The sequence below is a fragment of the Arabidopsis lyrata genome (assembly GCF_000004255.2).
Source record: "Arabidopsis lyrata subsp. lyrata unplaced genomic scaffold ARALYscaffold_5, whole genome shotgun sequence".
NCBI lineage: Eukaryota > Viridiplantae > Streptophyta > Magnoliopsida > Brassicales > Brassicaceae > Arabidopsis > Arabidopsis lyrata.
In genome coordinates this window covers 20,589,101-20,601,218 of record NW_003302551.1, presented here as the reverse complement: position 1 = coordinate 20,601,218, position 12,118 = coordinate 20,589,101, and the positions used below count along the sequence as shown (strand labels likewise).

General features: G+C 33.2%; 2 protein-coding genes across 2 annotated transcripts; one reads left to right on the top strand and one right to left on the bottom strand.

Annotated features, from left to right (window-relative positions):
• Window positions 1-3,490: 3,490 nt before the first annotated feature.
• LOC9312717 (B3 domain-containing transcription factor NGA2) lies at window positions 3,491-5,236 on the bottom strand. The gene has a single exon (XM_021025172.1). It carries the CDS (start codon window positions 4,540-4,542, stop codon window positions 3,616-3,618), a length of 927 nt encoding a protein of 308 aa, XP_020880831.1. The 5' UTR covers window positions 4,543-5,236; the 3' UTR covers window positions 3,491-3,615.
• Window positions 5,237-9,126: 3,890 nt separating this feature from the next.
• On the top strand, window positions 9,127-10,642 carry LOC110228308. The gene is given in 2 exon segments (XM_021025195.1): window positions 9,127-9,377; window positions 9,380-10,642. Coding segments are annotated over 2 exon segments (201 nt in total). The 5' UTR covers window positions 9,127-9,239; the 3' UTR covers window positions 9,443-10,642.
• Window positions 10,643-12,118: the final 1,476 nt, after the last annotated feature.

Genomic DNA, 12,118 nt, shown 5'->3' with positions numbered 1-12,118 from the left:
AGTGTTAAATTTTTAAATTTTGTGTAAACTAGTTGGATACAACATCCAAACCCCTAAGAGGTGTTCTAGGTTCAATATGGTTTACACATAATTAAATTTTTAACACTTGTTTTCTTTTTTAATGTTTTGTTTTATTTTCTTTCTTTTGATTAGTGTTAAATTTTTAAATTTTGTGTAAACTAGTTGGATACAACATCCAAACCCCTAAGAGGTGTTCTAGGTTCAATATGGTTTACACATAATTAAATTTTTAACACTTGTTTTCTTTTTTAATATTTTGTTTTATTTTCTTTTTTTTGATTAGTGTTAAATTTTTAAATTTTGTGTAAACTAGTTGGATACAACATCCAAACCACTAAGAGGTGTTATAGGTTCAATATGATTTACATATAATTTATTCTTTTAACATTTGTTCTTTTTTTTAATGTTTTGTTTTGTTTTATTTTTTTTATAAGTGTTAAATTTTTAAATTTTGTGTAAACTAGTTGGATACAACATCCAAACCCCTAAGAGGTGTTCTAGGTTCAATATGGTTTACACATAATTAAATTTTTAACAATTGGTTTTTTAAATGTTTTAAATTTTGTTTTTTTATAAATGTTAAATTTTTAAATATGTGTAAACTAATTGGATACAACATCTAAACCCCTAAGAGGTATTCTAGATTCAATATAGTTTACACATAATTAAATTTTTAACAATTGGTTTTTTTTTATATAAGTGTTAAATTTTTAAATTTGTGTAAATTAATTAGACACAAGTTGGTAAATTTTTTTTTTATATAAGTGTTAAATTTCCCGCCAAAATAGCAAATCCGCGTTTTTCCGCCAAAACCATAAATCTGCGTTTTCTGCCAAAACCATAAATCTGCGTTTTTCCCGCCAAAACCGCAAACCCGTGTTTTCCCGCCAAAACTGTAAACCCACGTTTTTCCGGCAAAACCGTTAACCCGTGTTTTCCCACCATAATCGCATAACCATGTTTTAGGAAACGTGGTTTTACGTTTTCTTTTAAATATTTAAAACAAAAATTGAATTTAAGTAGAATATTAGTGTTAAAATATATTTAATATTTTCCTCTTTTATTTTAGTTATTGAAATAACTAATATAAAATAAAACATAAATGGGTATTTGTGGAAAACCCCATTTAATAAATAGGTTTAATTGGGGTAACCCATTTAACCCCATTTAACATTTTTCTCTAAATGGGTTTAAATGGGCTAATTTTTTTTGTACACACTCATTTATTAAATGGGGTTCCAAGCCCAAATTAACATCACTAGACACAACATTCAAACTCCTAAGAAGTGTTCTAGGTTCAATGTGGTTTAACACATAATTAATTTTTAACACTTATTTTTTTTCAATGTGTTTTTTTGTTTTTTTTTTTTAAATGTTAAATTTTTAAATTTTGTGTAAACTAATTGGATACAACATCCAAAGGTTCAATATATTTTATACATTATAAATTCTTAACACATAAAACCGTCTTACATCATGTTTAATCTAATCAATGTCATTTAGCTAAAATTGTATGTGACGCTCTGCTAAAGGACGACGATGACACTCGAAAGAGATGGTGTAAACTAATTTTGATTTAAATGATTATTAAACCTTCGTTTGTCCACATCCAAATATAGTGTTTCTTTTTAAATGGTTTTTTAGTCATGGATACAAAATATTGGATTTTAAGGAAAGTTTCATTGGCCATGTTTGCTCTCACTAAAGTAGGATGCTAAAAACATAAGAATTTTAAATTTGATTTCTTTTATTTTTATTTTCGTTTGGGGGATACGTAGCTCATGTAAATCATCATCATTATTCGTAGCTCAGGTCTAATATCTCATATGCTCTTCACATATATAGGCAATTATATGATTACATAATGTAATCTATAGGTATATATAGCCCCTCGCTGATTTCGATGGCCTTTTTCACAGCTATGGTATGTAGAGGGTAATGACTTTAGCTGACATGCTCCTGCTTTTGCTTAGTTTAACGAACTATAAATGTTATAAATCTATAGATTTCTATCCCTTTTTCAAGTTAAGATTCCTCACAAAAATAGCAAATCGTATATATTTACACATACTTTTTTTTTTTCATATATTTACACATACACACATATAGTCATAGATATACACAAAAAAAACCCTCAACTAAAATTAAAGAATAATGATCTTATACTATTGTGAAACAACATCTTAATTCGTTATAGTTTATAACAAAACTTTTTCTGTAAAAATTTTAACTGCCCCATACTCATCTTTGCATGCGTCCATGCTTGTGTTATTGTGTAGATAGGCTTACTTATTAGTTTGCTCTTATTAGTTTGCTTAAAAAACCCCTCTAATAAACAAATACTGTTGAAAAACCTAAACTTTATTTCAACCTTTCCAAAAGGCTATAGCTTTTTGTATTCTGTAATATTATTCGTGAAAAACTTGAATGTTTAATTTTGTTATGACATTCTACCAAAACACTAAGGCTCAACAAATCTAGACCTATCAAGATATATTTTTAACTCATCTGGAACTAGCTATAAGCCCTAGATATAATGACGAAATACATAGACTAATGGACGTCTGTGACTAGATATATGCACAAATCATGAAACGCAAGACGGCAAGAACATGGAAACACACATAAACACTATACGATATCAAAATTTTGTGTAAATATTCTATAACTTCATCACACATGTATAAGTAGCTAGTAGAGTTACTTCGCCTTTAATTAAAACTCTTGAATGTTACCAATAGAATGCAATTACAAGAATTAATCACACGCATAGTCACACCGAACAAGACCTAACATTAACAATCCCTGCCTGTATATATATATATATATATATATGTGTGTGAGTTGTAAAATGGTCCAGACAAGAAACCAGTTTGTTAACAGAAAATAAATTTATATAAAAATCATTTACTTCTGTAACAATCAATGCATCAGCAATGTCTGTGAAAACAGATCATACCTTTTCAATCTTACATAGATGAAAAAAGCTCTTCTTTATAAAAAAAAAAAAAAAAAATCAGATATAATGTAAAATAAAAAGTATCCATTTTTTGTCTCTGCCCATCTCCTGCAAGCTGCTAAATCTGCTTGACTTATTAAGCAGCAGCAACAGCTTCAGAAAAATGCAGCAGTAACAGGACAGCAGCCATATCAAATAAACTAAACAAAGTAAAAAAGTTTGATAACCATTTAATGTCATTTTATACACAATGCTGCAATCACATGTTATATATGTATATACACATTTCACTTTTATAAGACAGCCCATATCTTCTGATTAGTTTCTGACTAGAGGGACATGGGTCTTTAAGTTTTACACTGATCCCTAGCTATCCAAAGTTCTGTTCTGTATAACACCGACCAAACCAAAGCTAAATAAGAGACTCATTAAGGATCGGATAAAGCTTTTTTGGAAGAACAAAATCAAGAATCAAAACAAAAGGCTTTGTTAAAACCAACTAACATCGAATCTTTAAAACATGTTATTTCTTGATAATATCATTAAATCTTGAAAGACATCTTTGTGTCATATATATAGATATATGTATAAATTATCATATATATGCATTTAAAGAGTCATTAATCTCGTAATCATCATCTATCCAAATCAAAAGACAAAGAAGATTTTCCTTTCTTTGTAAAGAAGTGATGATCCTCAAGACTTGCAGCTTCCATTGCTACTAAAGACTCATCATCACTGCTCACTAACCTCAACTGGAGGAGAGAACCAGCACCAACCATAGAAACGCCGCCACGTGGCATACTACCACCGGAAGACGACGACTCTTCCTCCGTACTATTAACACTTCCTCCTCCTCCTCCGCCACCTCCGCACTCCATATCTACACCAAACAGCCTTAACCTCTTCTCTCCTCTCGAAGCCATAGAAGCCACTTGTGCTCTCCTTTGCATCATCACCGGCACAGATTCAATCACAGCCGTTGGATTACTCCTCTCCATTGACCTCACATAGTATCCAATTCCTAGATCTCGTTGATGAAATCGATGATAAAGGTTGTGACTTTCGTAATTTGTCGGCATCTGAGGATGAGGGAAAGTGTAAAACCTAGGGAACATAGCTCCGGCGAACTGATGAGAAGTTTGATGATGATGATGATGATGATCGGGAATCTTAGGTCGTCTCCTCCAATCGATGTAAAGCTTGTCTTTATTACCGGAGTCTCTCTGGAAAGAAACGATGTCTCCAGCATCAAGCTTCTTGTCTTTGACGAAACGGCTCCAACCTTTAGTCATGACATAGCTTTGACTACTGTTCCAGTAAGAGTAACGAAACCTCCATGAGTTTCCGCTTCGGTCTTCAAAGTTTAGAAGCAAACCTTTGTTGTTGTCGTTTGTTGTGGAGTTATCTAATGGGAAGTATCTCTCTGCGTGTTGCTTTGGGATCACGAGTCGGTTTAGTTTGCCTACGTCGCTTGGTGTTACCACTTTGTCGAACATGTGTTCTCTCTCCATTGATGAAGAAGCTTCTTCAATAGGCTTCTCTTTATCTTCTTGATTCATCTTCTTGTTTTGTGGAACCAATCTCAGATCTTTCAAGATTTTGACTTCCTCACCATACGATTTGAGAGTTACTTCGATGAAACTTCTTCAATCTTTTTTTAGGTAGACAAGAAAGAAGAGGATAAAGAGAGAGAGGAAGAGATAAAAACCCTAATTTCAGAATTGAGAAAAAGGAAGAGAATTGAGTATGGTGGTGGATGAGATTGACCTAATTATACAAAAATGGCAAGTGGGTTTTTGCCTAACTTCACTGATTAGCACGATTCTCTCTGATCTCTCTATCTCTCTCTTTGAAGCTTTCTCTCTCTACTGTTTATGGAGCAAGAAACTCTTCAATTCCGAGAAAGGAAAAACAAGTTAGGATCAATCTCTCGTGAACACAGAAGGAGAGAAGGAGAGAAGGAAAGAAAGAGAGAGAGAGAGAGAGCTCATGTAATATAAGATTGATAGAGATATGGGTTGGGAGGAGAGAGGAGAGAGGTGAGAGGGGGACCCATGAACAATCTGGTTCTGTTCATGTGAGCTTCTTGTCCTTTTTCTACCATCCTCGTTTCAATTTTCTCCATATGGACATATTCATTTACATTTATTTGGCCTTTTTCTTTTTTTTTCCGTAGTATGTTTTCAATTACGAAATAAAATCTACGTATATACTAGTATATATATAAGTCATAGTCAGTGAAAATATATATAGAAACGAAAAAATTAGCAACTTAATATATATTCCATTTCCATCTCTAGTTTTTGACGGGATTGCAACATATATGTGTGTTTTTTTTTTTTTTTGCCAACCCTTCAAATTTTGTATTGATGAGAGTATAAAGCTAAATGGTTGGGATATGAGGAGAAATATATGATAATGTCGTGGGCTTAGGAATATCAATAGAGTTTTGTTTTTTGTTTGCAATTATAAAGAATTAGTAAAGAGAAGACTATTGGATTTTTATGAACAGTTAAATAATAAATGCTAATTATTGAGCTCTGTGGTAAGGCTTTTTGGGATGGGTTGCCTCAATCTGCTTTTACAAGGACAAGATGACATGTCGTTTTATAGTTTTGGTCTTTACTGTTGACTTTTTATTTGTTTGCCCTCACTCTTATTTAAATGAAAGATTCACACATCTAATTAATTGCAAACAAATAAGTGAGAAAAATTCATTTATAAACCAATATTGCATGATCTAGTAAAGTGAATAGAGGATTTGCCATATGGATCAACGTTAGAGATCGAATTCATATCTTACAAGTAATTGTTGTAGATATCTTAAATGGTAAAAATACTTGCGTTTTTTTGTAAGTCTCGGATAACTCATAATTTTGGTCTATGACGATACATATACGTTCCTCGGCTATTAAGAAAAAAAGTTGAATGTATTACACTTGTATGATAAGTATAGTTGACAAAAAAATACATTTGTAATACAATGTTGTAACACATGCATATTCTTCTGTTCTATTAGTAATCACACTCACCACCACTTGTCATTTTTGTTATCCCAATCAAAACATTATATTGTCCACATATACTATGTACATTTGGGCTCTCAAGTTTGAACCTAACAAGTTTACTAGAAAAGAAAAGTTAGGACCTGACGACTTAAACTCATACCCATCTATTTTGGAAACCATGATTGCAATTTACGGACCTAGCTAGATTCCGTTTTTTTCTTTATTGTTGTGCCTAATAGATAAGGTCTATGTATTACGGAGAATTGTCCTCTGTTTCCTCGAACTTATAAAACTAGATTGAAAGCGAGTCATCACCATCTGCGATTGTGAAATGGTGGGCTGATTTGTGTTTTTTTCTTATTACGAATCTTGACCGTCATTATTCGTTTTTACTTCATCCACCATTTCATGAAATGTTTTGAATTTATTTTATGAAGCTAAAATACAAACATTTTTTTCATTATCATATTAGAATTTATTATTACGAAGCTGAAAGCTCAAAGAATGATTTATACATTAACATAAATCATGCTTTAATATTTATATATCATATCACGTGAAACAAATAAAAAAATTAGAGTGTAGTTCTCGATCGTGGACCGACCAAAGTATCTAGAGTTATAGGGATGAAGATTTAGAAATCTTTTTTTGTTAGAAGGATTATATATTATTTTCAAAATCAAACGGAAATCGATATAAATTTAGTTTTGGGTACAGCTCATTATTTAGACCGACATCACGTCGTAAACATTACTACATAATAGTAATACACATGTAGTTCTAAAACAAGAGACGTGGCATTCACACGAACCTTCCAATGAAAACGATAAGCTTGTTTAAAAAGAATTCATCACGTAAATTCATGTTAAATCTTATCGTTATTTACGTACGTGGTGAGTGGTCCTGAAAGAGACAAAGCATCATTCATGTCCCTATGGCTAATTTCGGCTTAATTAAGGGAGAACAATCAATTAAGTAAGTCTTAATTAACCAAGGCTGGGTTTAAGCGAAGGTTAATAAAAGTTCATGTTTTCTTTTGAATTTTTTTAAATTAAAGAGTAGGTGAAACTCATGAAAGAACATTGATCGATGTGGTCCAAACTCTCATCTCACATTACATAATTGAGTGGTCACAAAACTTTCAGGCGATAACCTGTTCTTTTTTTTGGTTTGATGATTCTTTATCAGAGATTAAGATTTATATCAACTACATATTTACTTATTAACTTATAATATATGGTAGTATAATATATATGTGTACTCACCCACCTTTTCTTTTCTTTATTTCATGATAACGCCCCCAAAATTTAAAGTTATTATTCACAACAATTAATCGGTCCAAATATTACTCCATCCGGCTGGCCAGTGGGATTTCTTTTAGTGTTTCTCTACAAAGTAATAATGACGAATAAAACAAATTATTTATAAATTCTGAAAAATGTTGGAAAAGAAGAAATTAAATGTTTAATGTTATAGAAATAGAGGAAATTAGGAAGGCGACGTCGTAGCATCGCCCTTTTCAAAGCATATACCCTTATAGCCACGGGACCTATCTATAGTTCTATTATTATTCTATAAATCTTCCTTTTCATTCTTGTTTTGAATTTGAATTTGCACCTTCAGATGCAAAAACTTTGCCATAGATACACATGTACATCATTAATGGAGAAGAGACGATATCATATTTATAAACAAATTATATCATAATGCAAATTAAGATATAGAGAATCCGCTTCCTTCTTCTTTTTTCCTCAACTATTCTCTTCTTGTATAATACAGTAATTGCATAATAAAACAATTAACGTAGTATAACATAAGATGATATACATTAGAAGTAGAGTTATTTCACTTATTTGTAAAAATTTGACGTGATCCATAACTTAAAAACATTATTGTACAACTCAGAAATATCTGAAATCGTGCGGTTTAATTAAAAACATAAAAAGAAAAAGATGGAGAGTAATATGGTGGAGGTAAGAGTATGTGTGGAGATATGCAAGGTAGGGATATTAAAAGAAGAGTTTAGGGTAAGGACCACTACTTATAAATAGATTAAACCCAATTAGCTTTTGCATTGCACTTAACTCTTTTTAATGTCTACTTGCTCTTTTTATATATTTCCTTCTTCCACCTACACCATTGCTAACTAACCCTATCTATTTTTTCATATATACTTCCTTAAATCGGAGGAAGATAAGAAAGAAATTAATGAGTATAGTGCGAAGAAGAGGATGATGATTTTCGAACATTGATTTATGAATTTTCTCTGTAATATGATGATTACATTCTATTTGTGAACGATTGAGATGTGCATTTGGGAGATAGATACAATATACAATGGTATTTCAAATGTAAATGAATTAGGGTTTCTCATTTTTTTATTTTTTATTTTGTCTAAGTAATTAAATGTAGTATAGGATATTTTGGACAGGAGCGACATGTACATCCGTGTTAATCAAATATAGTATCATATGATTATATACCGCGACCATATTATGGGAGAGGAAACCAAAAGCGAAATATCAAAATATTTGATTGTATATGGATACGATAAGTCGCAATCAAATAGGGTAGTGGTGAAATAAAAAAGGCGGACCAGTTTATTCAATAATAATAAAAATAACGAAATTGGAGGATGGATGGTGCGATAATGGCGACAACATTTTCCAACTGTCATTTGCCCCCCAGGGTCTAGGACCCTTTCTCTATCCCTAGCCAACCCTTTCGTCTATTTATTAAATTTAAATAGATAACTTAAATTAATTCATTTATAACATTAGTAAATAGCATGGGTCTTGGAAAGTTTCATGTAGATTATAAAATCTTACCTTTGGTATCTGATTCTGAATTGCTTTTACTCTGATAGCAAAAGCTTTATACGTTTTCGAGCATTGATTTTGTTGTCCATGTTATTCTCGGAATTGGCTTTTTATACTGGTTATTTTCTCGACTTTAGTGAATATTGCATCTCTACGAACAAATCGACTAATGTGTTATTTCTATAGAGGAATCTTATATTGAAAAGAGTCTAGTTAGACTCAAACTGATATTTAATTAAAGAAAAAAAACAATTCGTTTTAAGATGAACAAGTGCAACCATTTGGAAATGAAAGTCGAAAGAGTCTTATCATATAACAATTTAAGACATGTAAATTGATAGTTATATACAATTTAGTTTCAGCATTGACTTGACTTCATCTCTTAACCTTAGGGGTTCGCAAACACACACACACACACAATGATCACATATGAATTTATTTATTTCGAAAAGTACATTTGGTGGTAGGGTGTTATTAATTGATCACCTTAGAATAAACATAAGAACAAAGTATATAGATGGGATTAGAAAAATATATGAATGTGGGGCAGGTCTTGTATGGTGAGGGTGGGATGCAGAGGAATCATTATCAAGCCCAAGTTAGCTGCAGAAAGGGGAGATTCAATTGTATGAAAAATTGGATATGTCTTAATTTTTAAATTCAATATCATGTAATTTTCTTGTTATAATATATATCAAAAATATGCTTTACCATTATAACACACGTAAGAAACTTCACATTATTGACTGTTCTATATTATCAATATATAATATGCGAATTTGGCAATACATATACACTCCTTCGATATACGAATTATGGCCTCTGCAATAGCTGCAAAAGTCAGCTGCTCATGATCCCAGTCTCTAGCTATATATACAGATAACACATTCATTCATTGACTACTTCCACACACACACATATATATAGATAGATATATGAACATGTGCATATAACATAAGGCATGTCAATGAGTGGTGAGTGGAGTTGCATCTGGGACAAAACTCGGATATGATTTTTTTAGATTCTACGAAATGTCAATGTCCATCTGATATTAGTTCTAACTTTTATAAGAAAATATTAGTTTGAGCTTTCTGCGTCAATATGTCTAACTACTATAAGAAAATTTCATTTGATCATACTATAAGTTCTGATCTGAAATTAATTCGGTTACATATGAAAGATGTAATGAAGAAGAAGGTGAATTAGGTGGTCCAACCAAATAAAGACGATAGATAAAGATCAAAGAGTCTCCATTGTCCCTTCACAAATCTCATATATCTTTGTTTTTTAGGTTTAGTCGCTTTCCCTTCTTCCACCAACAACAATGCCAAGATTTTGTAAATGTTATATTAAATACCCTATGGCCTATTCAGTCACCTAATTATTATTTCTCTTAAGCCTCATTAGATCCTAACTACAGAGTTAATTTAGTTTCTCTTACATTTTCAAAATCGAGATTGTTTAACTGGCCCAATTAGTATGGGTCAATGTAAAGCCCATTAGTGGCCTGACAAAATTATAAATTATGGGCCGTTTCGATTAGATCTTCCTTTTGGTAGTTCTCTACTTCTCTTCTTCGGCGGGTTTAATATCGTTCTTCAAACATAATTGGGCCTAAACTGGCTCTAATGGGCTTTACATGTGGTTGAGTTACGTGGCACGTTCACGTGATAATGATTATTTTCATGATAATTAGAGCTGGTCCCAGTGACATTGATTGTGCCAGGTCAAAGGTGATGTGGCATTAACAAACGATTAGTTTAATTAATCAAAATTTTCAGATTATCACCTCACCAAAAATCATGTAGAAATAGTCATTAGCAATAACTATTCATTTAAATAATTTTATAGCCTATTCTTTTTTTTTTTGTCAAACTCATAATTTTCATTGAAATTAAGTCTCAAACTCACTCAAAGGAGGAGGAATTACAACCCAAATGAAGGGGGAATACAAGATAACAAGGCAAGAAGTGCCTAAAAATACTTCAAAGGAAGATAAACTAGAGATAAATGCAAGATACAGTTTTACGAAGGAAGTCCAGTGAGACCGAAACAACACGATCCCAAAAACTTCATAAGAGACTGCATCCAGTGCAACCCGAAGGGTTACAAGCTCCGCAACAAGGGCAGAGGAAGCTAACCGGGAGGAAGGTCCTTGCAATACCGGTGACGCTTGATCATCCAAACCACTCCAAACAAGAGGGACTTTTGGGAAGACAAAGAGGCAATGAATGCCAAGATGAGGAAGCATAGCCCTAAACAGAGACTGTACTTCCCAAATTACATCGGCAAAAACAGAAATGCCAATGCAAAAGATTGGGACAAAGCCCTTAGTAACATACCATATTAGAGCTAGTCTAACAGAGACCTCAATACAAGGTAAAAAGGAGTCACCAATAAGGTGGTCCAAGAGGGTCAACACCGAATCCAAGAGCAAGCCAACTTTAATAGTTAAACTTGTTGAGACCAAATGAGAAAGGATAGTCATCCTTACTTCTGCTCCAAACAAAACGGCCTTCAACACAATGCCTCCAATAACAACATCACTAAACACGAGTGAAGTATTTGGTAGGATAATGAACTCTTTCAAAGAGAAGTGATGACTATGAAAGTCCAATTGAACCAGATTCACTAGAGAGTTCCTTGTCTAAGCCTCCAACACAGGAAAGAGAACTCCACCGAATCAAACATTGACATAGTGAAATCGGATAAGAATCTGCATACTGCAGTAAAGGATCGCATGAAAGCGATATGGGTGCCACAAGAGAGCACAAAAGTAGAACCAAAGGCAACAAGAACCAACAAGAGATCTAAGCCCGTATTCCATAAAACCAGAACCTCAAAATCCACAACAATCTGATGACTTTCCAAGGTAGAGGAATCAGAAGGTGAAGAGGGAGAGTAAACCTGGGAAAACGTGATAGGAGGAGAGGTGGAAGTGTCAGAGAAGAAACACGCAACTCTGAATGAGGTGGTCATGGCCATGGTTGGACAAGGGCGAGCTTCAAGATCTCCAACCCAATCTGCAAAAGGAGAACCACCGGGAAACTGAGCTCCAACAGTAATGAACGACCTTGCAAGGAGGAGAGGAAGACTCGCCGGCGACGAGAGGCCAGAACCGGTAGAGAAGAGCAAGACAGGAGAGCCAACGGAGAGGAGGCGATCTGGTGGCTCTGGTTGGTCCGGCGGAAGAGCTTCAGCGGTGGTGGTGGCAACGATGACTGCCATGGCGAAGAACAAGACGGAGGCGAGCTTCTGGATCTTCAAACACGGGACTGAGGAGACGCAAATACGGACACAAACTTCTG